This window comes from Erythrolamprus reginae, chromosome 1 (assembly GCF_031021105.1).
Source record: "Erythrolamprus reginae isolate rEryReg1 chromosome 1, rEryReg1.hap1, whole genome shotgun sequence".
Lineage (NCBI taxonomy): Eukaryota > Metazoa > Chordata > Lepidosauria > Squamata > Dipsadidae > Erythrolamprus > Erythrolamprus reginae.
In genome coordinates, this window is record NC_091950.1 from 10,364,779 (window position 1) to 10,385,286 (window position 20,508).

At 45.3% G+C, this 20,508-nt stretch overlaps 2 protein-coding genes across 3 annotated transcripts in view; both read left to right on the forward strand.

Annotated features, from left to right (window-relative positions):
- Positions 1 to 279: 279 nt before the first annotated feature.
- LOC139163350 (phospholipase A2 inhibitor-like) lies at positions 280 to 9,552 on the forward strand. Its single transcript, XM_070744229.1, has 2 exons — positions 280 to 628; positions 7,737 to 9,552. The coding sequence occupies exon 2, from the start codon at positions 7,738 to 7,740 to the stop codon at positions 8,734 to 8,736; it is 999 nt and encodes a 332-aa protein (XP_070600330.1). The 5' UTR covers positions 280 to 628; position 7,737; the 3' UTR covers positions 8,737 to 9,552.
- Positions 9,553 to 13,756: 4,204 nt separating this feature from the next.
- The window catches only part of LOC139163304 (phospholipase A2 inhibitor-like), a 56,023-nt gene continuing 49,271 nt past the window's right edge, over positions 13,757 to 20,508 (forward strand). Inside the window, exon 1 of one of the 2 annotated variants that reach the window (XM_070744225.1) lies at positions 13,757 to 13,844. In XM_070744225.1, coding sequence (XP_070600326.1) covers positions 13,822 to 13,844 — 23 coding nt within the window. In that variant the 5' untranslated portion in view covers positions 13,757 to 13,821. The remainder of the gene's footprint in view (positions 13,845 to 20,508) is intronic. The other variant, XM_070744228.1, reaches the window with a different exon arrangement.

A 20,508-nucleotide genomic window follows, 5' to 3' on the forward strand; every position in this document is an offset into this window, starting at 1 on the left:
TTCTCTCTCTCTCACTCTCTCTCAGCAAAAAGTTGCGAGACTGGAACCTGAGCTTCCTTTTTCGTGGCACACCTGACCATGTCACGCGGCACACTTGTGTGCCACGACACACTGGTTGAAAAATACTGTTCTAGTTAATTTCTGAGACCTTCTATGTTGGGGGCAAAGTTGGTGCCAATAAAGGGACTCATAATTAGTTGCTCTTCTCTGCGTTTTTCCTATTTTTTCATGAGATGCTTTTTCTTTTTCAGAATCGTGTTGAAATGGGAGCAACACAACACCTAGGTGGGATTTTCCTTTTTTCACTTGTTTTAGGCATTTTCCCAAAAGAGATGAGGAAATAGTTTCTCCTCCCAAAAACGACATAGAAATGTAATTTTTGCAAAAACACTTCAGGTAAAGGGAAATGTCAACATTTGTCTTTGCTTTTGAACAAGGGTTGAGCCCTGCACAGACATTAACTCCCTCCCCACCACTACCACCATGATGCAATCAGGATAGGGAAATTTTTTTTGTTAATATTTGAGGACAGTGACTTACAGTGCAGGTATATAAGATAGCTCCTGCTGAACACAGCATTCGAGAAAAAAGGGAGGCTGGCAGACATACAGTTTGGAGAAAGCTACAGGTGGGCACACACTTTTTGGCTTCATTGCACAAGCTGAGTGTTGGGAAAAGGAAGGAGGGAGAGTGTTAGAGAGGAGGGAAGGAAGGAAGGAAGAAAGAAGAAAGGGAGACAAAGAAGGGTAAGAAAGAGGGAGGGAGACAGAGAGAAAGAGAGAGAGGGAAAGGAAGGAAGGAAGGGTGAGAAAGAAGGGAAAGAAACAGTGAGGGAGACAGAGAGAGAGAAGGGAAAGAAAGAAAGAAAGAAGGAAGGAAGGAAGGAAGGAAGGAAGGAAGGAAGGAAGGAAGGAAGAGGTAAGGAAGAGGAAAGGAAGGAAGAAAGGAAGAGAAAGAAATGAAAGAAAGAGGGAGGAGACAGAGAGAAAGAGAGAGAGGGAAAGGAAGGAAGGAAGGCTGAGAAAGAAGGGAAAGAAACAGCGAGGGAGACAGAGAGAGAGAAGGGAAAGAAGGAAAGAAGGAAGGAAGAGCTAAGGAAGAGGAAAGGAAGAGAGAAAGGAAGAGAAAGAAATGAAAGAAAAAGGGAGGAGACAGAGAGAGAGAGAGGGAAAGGAAGGAAGGAAGGGTGAGAAAGAAGGGAAAGAAACAGTGAGGGAGACAGAGAGAGAGAAGGGAAAGAAAGAAAGAAGAAAGAAAGAAAGAAAGAAAGAAGAAGGGAAAGGAAGAAAGAAGAAAGGGAGAGAAAGAAATGAAAGAAAGAGGGAGGCAGAGATAGAGAGAAAGGAAGGAAGGTAGGAAAAAAGGAAGGAAGGAAGGAGATTGGGAAGGGGGGTAAAGGAAGGAAAGAAAAAAGGAAGAGAAAGAATGTAAAGAAAGAGGGATGGAGAAAGGAAGGAAAGGAAAGGAGAGAGTGTGGGAATCAAAGCCATGGAAGCTGCAAAAAGTCACACCAGTTTTGTTGTATCCTGGAATGGCTACCTTGTAACGCTGTAAATAGTTTGTTCCTCTTTTCCAGCGCTGTCTGAGCCCAAGCAGGAAGTCGCTCCTGATTGGCTCAGACGCGGCCGGCTCTCGCTTTGGCGGGAACCGCAAAAGTATAAAAGAAGCGGTTTCTCCCTGCAGAGCCAGTCGGTACTCGCTGAACTGTCACTTTACCTTGCTGAGCTGTCACTTGTTCTCTGAGCTGAATAAAAGTACCGATTGCTCAAAACCCTGTCTCTGGGTCTACTTCACTGGCGACGAACGAACGGAAGAACTTCGCGTGCAACATGGACAAAATCCAGATCGGCCAGGCTCCAGAACTCTTCGATTCCGAGAAAATGACATGGGACGAGTACATGGCCACCTTCGAGATATTCCTCGAGGCGGCGGGAATGCAGGACGCCGGAGCCGATCGCAGACGGGCTATTTTTCTCAACTACTGCGGCGCAGAGATCCGTAGACTTGCCCAAACTCTCACCGAGCCAGAACAAGCAAGAGCCACAGCGTGGGACGTCCTTCAACAGAAACTAGCGAGCCATTTTAAACCAACCAGACCAGCCATGGTTTACCGGCATCAATTTCACATGATGGCTCAGAGAGAAACCGAGTCAATCAGCCAATTCACAACGCGGCTTCGAACGGTACTTGCTCAATGCAAGTTTCAAGACCCGGAAGCTCGCCTTACCGACGCCTTGGTTTTCGGCATGAAGAGCAACTCGGTGAGAAACAAACTCCTCACCGAAGAAGAGCCGACGCTACAAACCGTAATTAAATTAGCACAAACCGCGGAAGCAGCCGACGCAGCGGCAAGAGAATTAAAGGAGCACGGAAGGCGAGAAATCATTGCCAAAATCAACGCCGAGTCTCCCAGCGCCGAGGGAACAGACGACCTCAGCCAGCCGACTAGAAACGGGGACAACTGCCTCCTCCTGCAAGACCAGCCGAGACATCCTAGAGCTACTCACCCAGCCCCCTGCGCGGGCTGCCGGGGAAATCACCAGCGCCATCGATGCCCTTTCCGAGACGCTACTTGCCACCGTTGCAACCGGAGAGGCCACATCGCCATCGCATGCAGAGCAACGGCACCAGAAGAAACGTTTGCCACACAACAATACCAGCGACCTCAAAACCAACCCCCCCAATCGCGAGAAAGGAGACCGTTCCGCAGCTCGGGTCAAAGGAACTACTCAAGCGCTAACCGCGACTACAATAGAGGTAACTCTAAATTTTCCGTGAATAACACGGCAACCAAAAAGGGGGCTAAAATTGTTATCTCATTGTTACTAAATAACCAGCCTTGCTCAATGGAGCTGGATACGGGCTCGAGATATACCATCATGCCCTGGGAAAAATTTAAACTATACATGCCTAATGTGTCTAAGGCTGACTTAACTCAAACCTCATTGGTGATCAGAGACTTCCAAGGGGGGGTAATCTCGGTCCTGGGAACAGCAAATGTACCTATTGCCTTTAAGAATGTGAAATGTACCCTTCCCATGCTTATTGTGACGGGGGCCAAACACTCCCTGCTGGGTCTAGCGTGGATGGAACCGTTGGGGATCGAAATTTCGGGTGTGTGTAATGTAAACTGTGATAATATGCCTAACTTTGTGAAAGAGTTCCCTGAAGTGTTCAGCCCCACCTTGGGATTGTATAAGGGACCCCCTATATCTTTCTCTATCGACCCCAAGGTCCCACCGGTCAGACTGAAACCTCGCAGGGTTCCCCTTCCGCTTCTCCCCAAGCTGGACATGCAGCTGGACAAACTCATTAGTCAAGGTATTTTGGTCCCTGTGGAACAGGGGCCATGGGAAACTCCCATAGTGACACCATTGAAGCCAGATGGCTCTTTAAGAGTTTGCGCTGATTACAAATCAACCTTGAATAAGGCACTCCAACACCACCCCTACCCCATCCCGGTCGTGCAACAACTCTTACACTCCCTGGGGGAGGGAAAAAGGTTCGCAAAGATCGACCTGGCCCAGGCTTACCAGCAGCTTCCGGTCGATGAACAAACAGCAAACGCCCAAACGATTGTAACACACAGGGGGGCTTTCAAATGCACGAGGTTACAGTTTGGGGTAAGCATAGCCCCAGGAATATTCCAGAGCATCATGGAACGCCTATTGTCAGGGGTAAATGGGGCAATTCCATATTTTGATGACATCTTAATTGCAGGGGAAAACCAGGGGCAAGTGAACAAAAGAATAAGGGAAGTACTTAAGAGGCTACAGGACAAAGGGTTACGAATCAAGCCTGATAAATGTGTCTGGGGAACTGACAGTGTTGAATTCCTTGGGTATAAAATAGATAAGGAAGGTATCCACCCCACAACAGAGAAGCTGAGAGCAATTAGAGAAGCCCCAGAGCCACAAGATAAGAATGAGTTGCAGGCATTTTTGGGCCTCCTTAATTTTTATTCCGTTTTTTTAAAGCAGAAGGCAACAGTAGCAGAGCCTCTCCATCGTTTACTCCAGAAGGAAGCCCGCTGGACATGGGGGAAAACTGAACGTGAAGCTTTTTCTCAAATAAAAAATTTAATAACTTCTAAAAGTGTAGTAGTCCAATATAGTGCTTCACTACCCATTAGGCTCACGTGCGACGCTTCGCCGTACGGCATAGGAGGAGTCTTAGCTCACGTTCTACCGAATAAGACAGAGGCCCCAATAGCATTCTTTTCAAGAACCATGACCAGCACAGAGAGGAATTATAGCCAGTTAGACAAGGAGGCTCTAGCATTAGTGGCAGGGGTAAAGAAGTTTCACAATTACATTTTTGGGAGAAGCTTTGAGCTAGTCACTGACCACAAACCCCTACTAGGCCTGCTAGCCCCCAACAAGCCCACTCCACCTTTTATGTCTCCAAGACTAATCAGATGGGCCCTTTTCCTCTCAGGGTATCAGTATGAGCTCACCCACAAGGGGGGGAAGGAAATCAATCATGCAGACGGCCTCAGCAGATGCCCCATAGCAGACTTGGTAGAAGACCCTGTTCCTGCCACAGATGTGCTAATGATACAACTCGAGGAAAACCCACTAACCACAGCAAAAGAGGTAGCTGCACACACGCAGCAAGACCAAATCCTTAAACAAGTGGTAAACTGTGTTCTAAAGGGATGGCAAAATGATATTGTTAAACCTGAATTGTGTGATTTTAAGAACAAAAGGCTTGAATTATCATATGTAAAAGGTTGTTTGCTGTGGGGGGATAGAGTGATCATCCCCAAACGCCTAAGGGAAAAGGTACTCAAAATGTTACACGTGGGCCATCCTGGGATTGTCAGGATGAAGAGCCTAGCAAGGGGGCATTTATGGTGGCCAGGGCTTGATGCTGATATTGAAAGTTGGGTTTCAAAGTGTGACCCGTGCCAAGAGTCTAGGCCCAGTCCCCCCAAAACAACTCCGGCTGAGTGGGAACAGCCTGCTGGCCCTTGGTCTAGGATCCACATTGATTTTGCTGGCCCAGTGGGGTCTCAGTACTTCCTAATAGTGGTTGATGCTTTCTCCAAATGGTTGGAAATAATAGCAATGAACAACATAACCACAAGTGCCACTATCAAGGTATTGAGCAGACTGTTTGCATCCCACGGTTGCCCTGATCTATTAGTGTCTGACAATGGACCTCAACTAACAGCCAGGCAATTCGAATTATTCCTAGATGGCCTAGGGGTCAGACATGCCCTCATCTCGCCTTACTCGCCCTGGGCTAACGGGTTGGCAGAACGTTACGTAAGGGTGGCAAAGGAGGCATTGCACAGGTCAGGCCCTGGAGATGTGCAACAGAACTTGGACCAATTCTTATTAACCCAGCACATTACCCCTAACTCGCACACACATGTAAGCCCTGCAGAGTTATTGATGGGGAGAAAGTTGAGGTCACCATTAGACAGGTTAAACCCAAGGTTCTGTGTGAATAATAACCAAATGTGCATGAAACCAGAAAGAGAAATGTATTTGGGTCAAAATGTATATGTAAAATGCTTTGATGGAAATGTAAACTGGATGAAGGGAATTATTGTTAAGCAAAACGCACCCAAGACTTATATTGTTAAACTGGAGGATGGTCGTTTGTGGAAACGACACATAGACCACATTCGGAAACGAACTGAAAACCAATTGCAACAACCCGCTGACTCGGACTCTCCCCCTTCAACAGACTTTTGTACATTGCCCGAACTAAGAAACACGCAAAGAGACTTATCGGGCCAGGGGGAACCATCCAGCGACGCCGAGCCATCCTCGTCCTCCGAGGCCTTCGTTGGGCCCGCCAGGCCAAGTCCGCCGCACCGGGAGAGCAGCGGCGAGCCATCCTCCACAGTCAGTGGCGAAGGAGAAAATGGACTGCGCAGGTCAGCGCGAGAGCCTCGAAGGCCTCACCGATTGGACGACTTCGTCACGTGGCTTTCTTGATGGATGAGTCCAACTATGAGGGGAGGGGTGTTGTATCCTGGAATGGCTACCTTGTAACGCTGTAAATAGTTTGTTCCTCTTTTCCAGCGCTGTCTGAGCCCAAGCAGGAAGTCGCTCCTGATTGGCTCAGACGCGGCCGGCTCTCGCTTTGGCGGGAACCGCAAAAGTATAAAAGAAGCGGTTTCTCCCTGCAGAGCCAGTCGGTACTCGCTGAACTGTCACTTTACCTTGCTGAGCTGTCACTTGTTCTCTGAGCTGAATAAAAGTACCGATTGCTCAAAACCCTGTCTCTGGGTCTACTTCAAGTTTGATTCCCCTTCTTACAAATGTTTAGTCCTTAAGATTTTCTAGCTGAGAAACAGAAAGATCAAACCCTAAACAAATGTTTCACAGCAAGATGCACAGTTTGGGAGAAAGAGAATGGCAAGAAGAAGCAAACAAGGAATCGTGGCTAGGGGGCCTCACAGGGGAGATTTCTTGGGGGTTTAAAAATGGAGGGAGGCAAAAAGAAGGGGGCAGGAAGGAAGGGAGTGAGGATAGAAGGATGGAGGTAAGAGGAGAGAAGGAGAGAGGGAGGAGAAAGTGAGGAAAGGAAGAAAGATAGGAAAAGAGGGGGAGGGAGGGAAGAGGGGAAGGAGAGTGGGATGAAAGGAGGGAGGGAGGGAGGGTAGAAGGAGGAAAATAAGTGGAGAGGACGGAGGGAGGAGACAGGGAAGGAAGAAAGATAGGAAAAAGGGGGTGAGGGAGGGAGGAAAGGAGGGAGGGAGGATAGAAGGATGGAGGTAAGAGGAGAGAAGGAGAGAAGGAGGAGAAAGTGAGGAAAGGAAGGAAGATAGGAAAAGAGGGGGAGGGAGGGAAGAGGGGAAGGAGAGTGGGATGAAAGAAGGGAGGGAGGGTAGAAGGAGGAAAATAAGTGGAGAGGACGGAGGGAGGAGACAGGGAAGGAAGAAAGATAGGAAAAAGGGGGTGAGGGAGGGAGGAAAGGAGGGAGGGAGGATAGAAGGATGGAGGTAAGAGGAGAGAAGGAGAGAAGGAGGAGAAAGTGAGGAAAGGAAGGAAGATAGGAAAAGAGGGGGAGGGAGGGAAGAGGGGAAGGAGAGTGGGATGAAAGAAGGGAGGGAGGGAGGGTAGAAGGAGGAAAATAAGTGGAGAGGAGGGAGGGAGGGAGAGAAGGAAGAGAGAGTATGAAGGTAGGAAGATGGGGGGAAAGGAATGATGCCAATTAATACTTATCTACATTTCTTACTTAAATGTTAATCTTAAATTTCAGTCAATTTTTTAAAAAGTTTCTAAATGTATTCTCTATTTTCAATCAATTAAAAGTCATTAACATCATTAATCTCTCCAACAATTCTACATTCAATTCCACTTTTACATTAATCTAAATCAGTATCTCCTACTACATATTTTATTGTAATCAATACTAATAACTCTATTAATACTAGTTATGAATTCCTTAATTCATATATCTAAATAAGAAAGTAGTTAAAGTTAAAAAAAAAACAATTAAAAATACTCCAAATTTAACCAGCCCTTCTCAAACTCCAATTTCTTTAATCTGAGCAGAACTTTGAACCGAACCCCTTTCTTTTTTATTTTTTTGTATCCCCTTTTAATCCCCTTTTCCATTTTATTCTTTCTACTTCTTCTCTTAACACCTTCAATTTTTATGAATATCAGCTTTTTTATGTTTTCCCCCCATTCGCTTTCAATTTTGCATTCTTTTTGAGTCTGGTGAACTATCTGAAACCCTAATCTCCTTTTTCTTTCCTGCCTTCTCCATAGGATGAAGCCTTCAGCTCCACTTCTTCTGGTCTTCTGCCTTGTCATGTCCCACAACAGCTACAGCCAACAGATCCCTCACTGCCTGTCCCTTTTGATATTCGGAAATATGACTTTTCTCTGCAACTCTTCATCGCTCGGCGAATTTCCTGTTGGGTTCCCCACTGAAACCAAGACCATCTCTGTTCAGGCCACCCAGATCTCCAGCCTCGGTGCAGAGGCCCTGCAGGGACTTCCGGAACTCCAGCGGCTTCTTCTATTCAACAACCAGCTGAAGACCCTTCCAAGTGGCCTCTTCCGTAACCTGCCACAGCTGAACACCTTGGATCTGTCCAAGAATCTCTTGGAAGATCTAGAGCCACAGCTCTTCGCGAACGCAGGCAGCCTGACCCACATATTCCTTAATAAAAACCAGCTGGCCAAACTGCGCCCATCCTGGTTTGTAACTCTGGAGAAACTCAAGACGCTGCAGCTCAAGGACAATCAGCTGAAGGAGATCCCGACCTCTTGCTTCTCTAAGCAAACTCAGCTGTTCCTCCTGGATCTCTCCTTCAACCTCCTCCGTTGCATCTCTCCGGAGATGTTCAAAGGCCTGACATCTTTAACGATTTTAAGTCTGAACAACAACCCCATCCAGTCTATCGCTCCCCACACCTTCCATGGGAGTTCTACACTCTGGATTCTCTTGCTGAGAAATACAAGTCTGACCCACGTTCCGGCTGGTCTCTTTCAGTCCTTGAAGAATCTGGGAAAGTTGGATCTCTCCAACAATGAGATCACCTCTCTAGATTCTCCCTTGGTCAATGGGTTGACTTACGAATTCACTCTCGATCTCAATGGGAACCCCTGGACGTGTGACTGCCGCCTGCAGGCTCTCTTCAACTGGGCCCAGAAACCCAATGTGGAATTGGCCTCCAAGGAAGACATTGTTTGTGCTTTCCCCAAAAGTTTGAAGGGTCAAGTGGCAACTTCGCTTAACGGATCTCAGCTTTCTGGCTGCTAAAACCTTTGAGATGGATCTTCTCCCAAATTTGCTCAGCTGGTGTGCTGCAAGGTGATTGGACTTCAACTCCCAGAATGCTCTAGCCACCATGTATGGATTTCAACTCTCAGAATTCCCAAGCCAACATGCTTTCAGATGATTGCCCCCAACACTTTACCCTTAGACTATCCACGGTTGACCTCTCCATAGCCCTATCCTGTGGCTGGCCTCCCACCTGTTCTACTACCTGTAAACACCCCCCCCCCCACTAATTCATAAACACTATCTGAATCCGAGTCCTCAATATCTTCATCATCCTCCAACTGACCAGGAGTATGTACAACAGTATGACAGGCCAAAGTCTCTAGCTCCAAATGATAGTTTCCGCCTGACAGTGATCTGTGACGCTGGGGGGGGGGGATGTCTAACTTTTAATTATACAAAAGTTGCAGGAAATAACTAGAATTGGTTTTACGTTCATCCATGCCAAAATGGTGTACTCAACAAAGCAGTTCTTGGAGGAAGATCGAAATTTCAGGGTGTTGATTTCTTTGGGTTCACTAGTCCGAACCTTGACACTGGGATCCTCACCCTGTCTACAATACAGCATCCCAGCGGAAGTAGCTAAGCCCATCCAAAATCAAATACAGCTGGTCCTCGACTTATGATCACAATGGAGCCCAAAATTTATGTTGTTAAGCAACACATTTTTTAGTGAGTTTTGTTCTGTCACTGCCAAGAACGTAACACAATACCTAGTTTGTACACACTTATTTAATTCAAACACCACTACTAATTGTTGTGGTTAGCTCTGGCCCTGCTCCTGCCCCAAGGACTGTGGATGTGGGGGAGACATCCACATGCCACAGGCCTGTTTTGCCCCCGGTGGAATCTGCTGATGAAGGCTCCTCTGACCAAGAAGACATGAGTGACAGGGAGGAGGAGAGTGGGGCAGACAGCTCAGAAGGAGATCAATTATCTAGCTCCTGCTTGGATTCAGAACAAGAGTTAATGATACAGCCACGCATGCGGACAGCAATGCATAGTCAACAACAACTGAGAGATTATTATCAAAGAAAATGAGGCCACCTGTGGTTGGGTGGGGCTGTGGTCATTAGTGAGGCTGCTATAAATAGCAGCCTGTGGGTTTGGCCATTGTGGAGGATTATCTGATCCTTGTGTTTCGTGACTGCTTTACTGACTTTGACCTTTTGTGTGCTGATTTTTCCCCGCTTTGAAACTAAACCAGAGCAAAGTGTGTTTCACTTTGTGAAAGAAGAAGGACTGTGAATTGCCTCACAGCTGTAAGGTAAGTATCACAGAACTGATAAGGGACTTGTACAAATTACCAGTTTGTTTGGAGATGAGTGCTCTTTGCTACACCAAAAGAGGGCTTGGTTTAAGTGAATTTTCATTATAAAGAACATTGTTTTGAATTTTCAAACGTGTGTGTGTCTGAAATTTGTACCTGTGAATTTTTGGGAGGATTCTGCCAGAGAGCCCGACAGAACACTAATAAACATCTTAGCAGGAAATATTCACAAACCAATCTACAAGTAGTCTTTTTTGGCAGGCAACCAGCTACTAAGAAATATAGGCACCTTCTTTCACCAATGGTGTGAGGACTGAGCCATGCCCAGCCTTGATTCTCTGCACAGACTTGGCTGAATTTGTTACCACTGGCTGTCCCAGTCATAAATATTCTAACAAAACCTCATCCATTTTCAGAATCAAACTAGAATAGACCTGGAAGGGAACTTGGAGGTCTTCTAGTCCAGTCAACGAAGCAGTGGAAGTGATGTGCCGGTGCCTGGAGGCTGTTGGGGCCTGGATGGGTGTCAACAAACTCAAACTCAACCCAGACAAGACGGAGTGGCTGTGGGTTTTGCCTCCCAAGGACAATTCTATCTGTCCGTCCATTACCCTGGGGGGGGAATTATTGACCCCCTCAGAGAGGGTCCGCAACTTGGGCGTCCTCCTCGATCCACAGCTCACATTAGAAAAACACCTTTCAGCTGTGGCAAGGGGGGCGTTTGCCCAGGTTTGCCTGGTGCGCCAGTTGCGGCCCTATTTGGACCGGGAGTCATTGCTCACAGTCACTCATGCCCTCATCACCTCGAGGCTCGACTACTGTAACGCTCTCTACATGGGGCTACCTTTGAAAAGTGTTCGGAAACTTCAGATCGTGCAGAATGCAGCTGCGAGAGCAATTATGGGCTTCTCCAAGTATGCCCATATCACTCCAACACTCCGCAGTCTGCATTGGCTGCCGATCAGTTTCCGGTCACAATTCAAAGTGTTGGTTATGACCTATAAAGCCCTTCATGGCACCGGACCAGAATATCTTCGGGACCGCCTCCTGCCGCACGAATCCCAGCGACCGGTTAGGTCCCACAGAGTTGGCCTTCTCTGGGTCCCGTCGACTAAACAATGTCGTCTGGCGGGACCCAGGGGAAGAGCCTTCTCTGTGGGGGGGCCGACCCTCTGGAACCAGCTCCCCCCTGAGATTAGGATTGCCCCCACCCTCCCTGCCTTTCGTAAACTCCTTAAGACCCACCTTTGCCGTCAGGCATGGGGGAACTAAAACACCTCCCCCTTGCCCATGTTGTTTTGTTGATTGATTGACTGTGTGCCTGTTTTTTATATATACTGTTTTTATGAGATTATTAATTTAAATTGTAACTAGATGGGTGGGCATTGGATTTGGTATTATGTACTGTACTGTTTTTTATTATTGTTGTGAGCCGCCCCGAGTTTGCGGAGAGGGGCGGCATATAAATCCAATAAACCTAACCTAAACCTAACCTAACCCAGTCCCCCGCTCCAGCAGGAGACCCTATACCATTTCATACAGGTAGCTGTTCTGTCCCAGCGCCAAGCCCCCCAAAATAAGTTGCATATCACCAGATTAACTACTAAAGGTTTTAGTATTTACAAAAGTCTTATGCAATTTGAGTCTTTTCAAAAAGAAGGTAAAATTTAGCAAAGGCTTCACCGCACTAATTATAAAGTCTTATCAGCTGGCCAGAATCCCATGAAGAGGTAAACATGACAGTAATTACCAAATTCAAGCAAGATTCAGTAGCATAGACTTACAGAAGTGGGCTGGATGGATGTCCAGGACTAATTACTGTAGCCAAGAATGTGGTTCTTTGAAACTCAAGTCAAAGACACGACCTGCAACATTATTTCTGAAACGAACTGCGTTGTTCTCTTCATTGAAGCATCGCGTGAATCTTCCTTAAATAGCCTGAGGGCATGGCCCAGTAGCCAGCAGTGCTTCTCACAAGGAAGCCTACTCCTGAGTAACCACTCATGCCTCCTAGAGGCCCTTCAAATCCTAGCATCCAGAAAGAAGGTCACCGTCTTCTCCTGAGTCACTCATCAGAGGAGGTGCAAAAGGCTCTGGTTGCTCTTCTGACATCCTGTCCTCTTTGCTGTCAGTCTCAGGTGCCAAGAAGACAGGACACCTGTGCCCCCTCTCCTCTGAGTCCTCTGGGTCCACTACAGGATGCACACAGGCCACAAAAGGTGGCTATCCAGTCTCTTCTTCAAAATCTCCAATGATGGAGGACCCATAACTCAAATTGCTCCTCACTGTTAGGAGGTTTCTCCTTAATGCCAGGTTGCTTCCCTCCTTGGTTAATTTCCATCCATTGCTTCTGGTCCTGCCTTCTGGTGCTTTGGAAAAGCAGTTGACTCTCTCATGCTGGGCAGAGCAGGGGAGATATAGAAAAAGGAATTATCATGTCAATTCTTCACTTTGGGGACTCATTATCTTGCCTGGCTGCAGTCATTCTGGTTACAGCATTTGGACTGGAGAATCTGCAGCCAGAAGCTGCTGAAGGTTTGTGGGAGAGTTTTTCCCCAGTCCAGAGAGTAAATGGGATGTTGGGGGCAAAGTTGGGGCCAATAAAACATAGAAACATAGAAGTCTGACGGCAGAAAAAGACCTCATGGTCCATCTAGTCTGCCCTTATACTATTTTCTGTATTTTATCTTAGGATGGATATATGTTTATCCCAGGCATGTTTAAATTCAGTTACTGTGGATTTACCAACCACGTCTGCTGGAAGTTTGTTCCAAGGATCTACTACTCTTTCAGTAAAATAATATTTTCTCACGTTGCTTTTGATCTTTCCCCCAACTAACTTCAGATTGTGTCCCCTTGTTCTTGTGTTCACTTTCCTATTAAAAACACTTCCCTCCTGGACCTTATTTAACCCTTTGACATATTTAAATGTTTCGACCATGTCCCCCCTTTTCCTTCTGTCCTCCAGACTATACAGATGGAGTTCATAAAGTCTTTCCTGATACGTTTTATGCTTAAGACCTTCCACCATTTTTGTAGCCCGTCTTTGGACCCGTTCAATTTTGTCAATATCTTTTTGTAGGTGTGGTCTCCAGAACTGAACACAGTATTCCAAATGTGGTCTCACCAGCGCTCTATATAAGGGGATCATAATCTCCCTCTTCCTGCTTGTTATACCTCTAGCTATGCAGCCAAGCATCCTACTTGCTTTCCCTACCGCCTGACTGCACTGTTCACCCATTCTGAGACTGTCAGAAATCATAAATTTGGAGACTGTCATAAAGGGTTAGTTGCTCTTCTCTGTGCTTTTCCTATTTTTTCATGAGATGCTTAGAGACTGGACAGTCATCTTTCTGGGATGGTTTGATGAATCCTGCATTGAGCAGGGGGTTGGATCCGATTACCCTGGGGGTCCCTTCCAACTCTGTGATTCTATGATTTTTTCAGAATAGTGGAAATAGGACCAACTGAAGATCTAGGTGGGTTTCTTTTTCCCCCCACTTGTTTTAGGCATTTTCCAAAAAGCAATGAGGAAATTGTTTCTCCTCCCAAAAACAATAGAGAAATGTACTTTTTGGGAAAACGCTCCAGGTAAAAGGGAATGTCAACATTTGTCTTTGCTTTTGAACAAAGGTTGAGCTTTGCACAGACATTGACTCTCCCCTCCCACCGTGATGCAGTCAGGACCGGGAATTTTTTTAGTAATATTTCAGGACAGTGACTCCCTCACAGCAGAGGTATATAAGAAAGTTCCTGCTGAACACAGCATTCGAGAGACAGGGAGACTGGCGGACATGCGGTTTGGAGAAAGCTACAGGTAGGTGCCCACTTTTGGGCTTGGTTGCACAAGCTGAGTGTTGGGAAAAGAAGGAAGAAGGAAGGAAGGAGAGTGGGAGGGAGGGGGAAAGGAATAAAGAAAGAAGAAAGGGAGAGAAAGAAGTGAAAGAAAGAAGGAGGGAGAAAGAGAGATAGTGAGGAGAGAGAGAAAGAAAGAAAGAAGGAAAGAAAGAAAGAAAAGAAAGAAAGAAAGAAAGAAAGACAGGAGAGTGGGAGGGAGGAGGAAAGGAAGAAAGAAGAAAGGGGACAAAAGAAATGAAAGAAAGAGGGAGGGAAGGAGGGAGAGAGGGGGGGAGAGAGAGAAAGAAAAAGAAGAGGGAAGGAGGGAAGAAAGAAGAAAGGGAGAGAAAGAGGGGGAAAGAGGGAGGGAGACAGAGAGAGAGAGAGAAAGCCAGGAGAGTGGGAGGGAGGAGGAAAGGAAGAAAGGGGACAAAAGAAATGAAAGAAAGAGGGAGGGAAGGAGGGAGGGATAGAAAGAGGGGGAGAGAGAGAAAGAAAAAGAAGAGGGAAGGAGGGAAGAAAGAAGAAAGGGAGAGAAAGAGGGGGAAAGAGGGAGGGAGACAGAGAGAGAGAAAGCAAGGAGAGTGAGAGGGAGGAGGAAAGGAAGAAAGAAGAAAGGGGACGAAAGAAATGAAAGAAAGAGGGAGGGAAGGAGGGAGAGAGATAGGGGGAGAGAGAGAAAGAAAAAGAAGAGGGAAGGAGGGAAGAAAGAAGAAAGGGAGAGAAAGAGGGGGAAAGAGGGAGGGAGACAGAGAGAGAGAGAAAGCAAGGAGAGTGGGAGGGAGGAGGAAAGAAAGAAAAGAAAGGGAGAGAAAGAACAGAAAGAAAGAGGGAGGGAGAGAGAGAAGGAAGGAAGGAAGGAAGGAGAGAGAGTGGGAGGGGGAGGAAGAAAAGGAAGGAAAGAAAGAAGAAAGAAAGGTAGAAGGATGGAGGTTAGTGGAGAAAAGGAGGGAGGGAGGAGAAACAGAAGGAAGGAAGGAAGATAAGACAATAGGAGCAACTGATGGATTGATGGACGGAGGGAGGGAGTGTTATGTATGTAAATAGTCTGTATGTAAATAGAGTATATGTAAATAGTTATGCAAATACAGTGAATATGCATACCGGTCGCAGATTGGCTAAGCCGCGGGCCCGGGAAATTCAAGAGACTGTCAAGCTGCACCTCTGCAGGAAAAAAGTTCAAAAGGGAAGGCAGAGCCGTGGGCCTTTGTCTTTTTATCTAGCAACGTTGTATCTGCTCTATACTCACCTTGTTACCCTTACAGCCTATACCTAATAAAACGAATCAGGCTACAAAGTGTCTAGTCCATTTATTCCGAACTAACAGGGAGAAATAGAGGCAGGTCAAGGGGAAAGAAGGGAGAGACGCAGGGAGGAAAGAAGGAAAGAAGCGAAGAGACAAGTAGGAAAATAGGTGAGTAACCCTTCCAGTCAAAGCGTGGGACTCATTACCGGACTCAATTGTGTCAACCCCCAACCCCCAACATTTCTCCCTTAGACTCTCCACGATTGACCTCTCCAGGTTCCTAAGAGGCCAGTAAGGGGCGTACATAAGTGCACTGATGTGCCTTTTGTCCCCTGTCCAATTGTCTTTCCTTTCTCTCACCTATCATATATATTCTCTTCCTTTCATATATCCAGTGTGGTCAGGCAGTAGGGAAAGCAAGTAGAATGCTTGGCTGCATAGCTAGAGGTATAACAAGCAGGAAGAGGGAGATTGTGATCCCACTGTATAGAGCGCTGGTGAGACCACATTTGGAATAATACTGTGTCCAGTTCTGGAGACCTCACCTACAAAAAGATATTGACAAAATTAGGGGTAGTGATTTCTGACAGTCTCAAAATGGGTGAGCAGTGTGGTTGTGCAGTAGGAAAAGCAAAATTGAACGGGTCCAAAGACGGGCCACAAGAATGGTGGAAGGTCTTAAGCATAAAACGTATCAGGAAAGACTTCATGAACTCAATCTGTATAGTCTGGAGGACAGAAGGAAAAGGGGGGACATGATCGAAACCACGCCCACCTAACCACACCCACAGGACTGGTAGTAATATTTTTGAATCCCATCATCGGGGAACATCATCAGTCTAGACCAGTGTTTCCCAACCTTGGCCTAGAAAGCCTAGAACTATGACGCCTAAAACACGATTTGAGTACAGTGTTCCCTCACTTTTCGCGGGGGATGCGTTCTGAGACCGCCCGCGAAAGTCGAATTTCTGCGAAGTAGAGATGCGGAAGTAAATACACTATTTTTGGCTATGAACAGTATCACAAACCTTCCCTTAACACTTTAAACCCCTAAATTGCAATTTTCCATTCCCTTAGCAACCATTCAGATTATTACTCACCATGTTTATTTATTAAAGTTTATTAAAAAAAAGTATTTATTAAAGGCAGACGAAAGTTTGGCGATGACATATGACGTCATTGGGTGGGAAAAACCGTGGTATAGGGAAAAAACCTGCAAAGTATTTTTTAATTAATATTTTTGAAAAACCGTGGCATAGACTTTCCGCGAAGTTCAAACCCGCGGAAATCGAGGGACCACTGTAGTCTGGAGGACAGAAGGGAAAGGGGGGGGGGGACATGATCGAAACATTTAAATATGTTAAATGGTTACATAAGGTTCAGGAGGGAAGTGTTTTTAATAGGAAAGTGAACACAAGAACAAGGGGACACAATCTGAAGTTAGTTGGGGGAAAGATCAAAGGCAACATGAGAAAATATTATTTTACTGAAAGAGTAGTAGATGCTTGGAACAAACTTCCAGCAGACAGGGTAGATAAATCCACAGTAACTGAATTTAAAACATGCCTGGGATAAACATATATCCATCCTAAGATAAAATACAGGAAATAGTATAAGGGCAGACTAAATGGACTATGAGGTCTTTTTCTGCCGTCAGTCTTCTATGTTTCTATGTTTCTAATAAACTCCCCAGCCCAGTCTGACCACTTTCTATTCCAAGCCCATTTATCAAATTTGGAAATCACACCACCGGCGGGAGGGGCTGCATATACAGTGTTCCCTCGATTTTCGTGGGGGTTGCGTTCCAAGGCCGCCCGCGAAAGTCGAATTTCCACGAAATAGCGGTGCAGAAGTAAAAACACCATTTTTGGCTATGGAAAGCCAAAAACTACCCCCACGCACCCTTTTTCAAGGCAGCGCAAGGAGCCGGGCTTGAAGTTGGGGGCGGGGAGCGACGAAAGTGCGGAGGCCGGCAAAGATTGTTTTGAATGTCGGCTGCCCCTGCCCCCCCCAGCGCCTCCGGCCCCCTCGCCGCTACCCCCCATCCGCCCAATCCGCCCCTCTCACCGGCTTTCTTGGGACACGGGTCCTCCTGTAGCAGCGCTGGTGGCTACGGCTTCTCATCCTCCTCATTCGGCCGCTAGCCGCTCTGAGCGCTTTGAGAATGCCCACCCCACCCCTCTCACAGTCCCTTAGCTGAGAGCGCTTTCATCCCAGCTATCAGCAAGGGGGCTGCAGGAGAGACGGAGCAAGCGTTCTCACAGAGAGGGAGAGAGAGAGGGAGAAAGAGAGAGAGAGAGAAATGATAGAAAAAAGGGGAGAAAAAAAGAGAAATGAGAAAATGATTGAAGCAGAGAATGACAGGAAAGAAAGAGAAAGAGAGAGAGAAGTGACTCTTGGTGATGATGTATGACGTCATCGGGTGGGGAAAAACCCTGGTATAGAAAAAAAAACCGCGGAGTATTTTTTAATTAATATTTTTTGGAAAACCGTGGTATAGCCGTTTCGCGAAGTTTGAACCTGTGAAAATCGAGGGCTCACTGTACTCCAGGAGAGCTCTCAACCCCAATTGAATAAAAAGTTGGTGACGGTGGAATTGAACAGAAGGAAAAGCCGGGGTGGCGCAGCAGGTAGAGTGCTGTACTGCAGGCCACTGAAGCTGACTGTAGATCTGCAGGTCAGCGGTTCAAATCTCACCACTGGCTCAAGGTTGACTCAGCCTTCCATCCTTCCGAGGTGGGTAAAATGAGGACCCGGATTGTGGGGGGCAATACGCTGGCTCTGTTAAGAAGTGCTATTGCTAACATGTTGTAAGCCGCCCTGAGTCTAAGGAGAAGGGCGGCATAAAAATTGAATAAATAAATAAATAAAAATAAAAGTTTGTTCCACATCTGGGAAGAAGAGGCAGAAACAGGAGAGGGAGGGGGTCCCTGGCCGGGGCAGGTGGGAAAAGGAAGCTTAAAGTGTTGTTTATTTGTTCTTACATTTTATTTATTTTATTTATTTTATTTATTTTATTTATTTTATTTATTTTATTTATTTTATTTATTTTATTTATTTTATTTATTTTATTTATTTTATTTATTTTAGTTATTTTAGTCATTTTAGTCATTTTAGTCATTTTAGTCATTTTAGTTATTTTATTTTAGTTACTTTAGTTATTTTAGTTATTTTAGTTATTTTAGTTATTGTAGTTATTGTAGTTATTTTAGTTATTTTAGTTATTTTAGTTATTTTAGTTATTTTAGTCATTTTAGTCATTTTAGTCATTTTATTTTAGTTACTTTAGTTATTTTAGTTTGTTTGTTTGTCAAGTATGTACTGGTAGTATGCATAGATATAACACTGTTTATATACATGATATGGGTATTAATAAGAAGGAAACATTAGGACAGGGACGGTAGGCACACTAGTGCCCTTATGCACATACGGGGTGGACAGAAAAATGGAAACACTTGATTTTTTGGCATCATAATGTTTGAACATGTTCACATCAATCAAAATGTGACATATTTTAATGTTTTTTCTTTTTTTAATTCTGTTATTTGATATACTTTTTTTTTTACAGAAATATAAGGAAATGGGTTATAACCTTCTAGAAATGGCAGACCTCTCAGACTTTCAAAGAGGCCAAACTGTTGGTGCTCGAATGGCAGGCGCTAGTGTAAAAGAAAGTGCCCAGATGTTTGGCGTTTCAAGAGGTCATGTCTCAAATGTAATGACTGCTTTTGAAAGAGAAGGGAAAACATCCTCAGCCAAGCACAGGTCTGGTCAAAAGTCGAAGTTATCTGAGAGAGACTATTGGACTCTAAAGCGAATTGTTTATTTATTTTATTTATATATTCATTTGTCCAATGCACAAATACATAGGAAGAAAAATAGACATGTAGTAATATACATAAGGGTAAAGTGAACTTAGAGGAGAGGATATATGAAAGAAAGAAAATATATATGATAAATGAGAGAAAAGAAAGTCAATTGGACAGGGGACGAAAGGCACACTAGTGCACTTATGTAAGACCCTTACTGGCCTCTTAGGAACCTGGAGAGGTCAATCATGGAGAGTCTAAGGGAGAAGTGTTGGGGGTTAGGGGTTGACACAATTGAGTCCGGTAATGAGTTCCACGCTTCGATAACTCAATTGTTGAAATCAAATCCTACTAGTCATTGACCAGTAGGACGTTGCAGCATATGATCTTGTGGGCAATACTCAAATCGTGTTTTAGGTGCCATAGTTCTAGGCTTTCTAGGCCCAGGATTGTTAGTCTATTTTCGTAGGATATTCTGTTTCGAGTGGAGGAGTGAAGGGCTCTTCTGGTGAAATATCTTTGGACATTTTCTAGGGTGTTGATATCTGAGATGTGGTATGGGTTCCAAACAGATGAGCAGTAGTCTAGGATGGGTCTGGCAAAAGTTTTGTAGGCTCTTGTGAGTAGTGCGAGATTGCCTGAGCAGAAGCTGCATAGGATCAGGTTAGAGCGCATCGCAAAACCACAGCTCCTAAAATCACTGCAGAGCTCAATAGACATGTACAGAACCCTGTTTCCACAAAAAACTGTTTGATGGGAGCTTCACAAATCTGGATTCCACGGAAGAGCTGCAAGGAGTTTCCATTTCTGTGTCTACCCCCTGTATGTACATGTGTACATGTTTTGCCAAGATAACAGGTATTAGTATAAACAAAGGCAAAGTAGGTACAGGTAAATTTGGACAGTGGGACAGTAGGACAGGGATGGTAGGCACTATGGTGTGCTTACGCACAAAAATGGAAGGACTCCAAAGGACCTGGAGACAAAGAGATAGTTAAAAAAAATTAAAACAGATAGTTAAAAAAATTAAAATTAAATTTAAAAAATTAAATATGGTAAATGATTTAGCTTTACTAGATAAATGGTCAAAGCAATGGAAACTGCAGTTTAATGTTTCCAAATGTAAAATAATGCACTTGGGGAAAAGGAATCCTCAATCTGAGTATTGCATTGGCAGTTCTGTGTTAGCAAAAACTTCAGAAGAGAAGGATTTAGGGGTAGTGATCTCTGACAGTCTCAAAATGGGTGAGCAGTGTGGTCGGGCAGTAGGAAAAGCAAGTAGGATGCTTGGCTGCATAGCTAGAGGTATAACAAGCAGGAAGAGGGAGATTGTGATCCCCTTATATAGAGCGATGGTGAGACCACATTTGGAATACTGTGTTCAGTTCTGGAGACCTCACCTACAAAAAGATATTGACAAAATTGAATGGGTCCAAAGATGGGCTACAAGAATGGTGGGAGGTCTTAAGCATAAAACGTATCAAGAAAGACTTCATGAACTCAATCTGTATAGTCTGGAGTACAGAAGGGAAAGGGGGGACATGATCGAAACATTTAAATATGTTAAAGGGTTAAATAAGGTTCAGGAG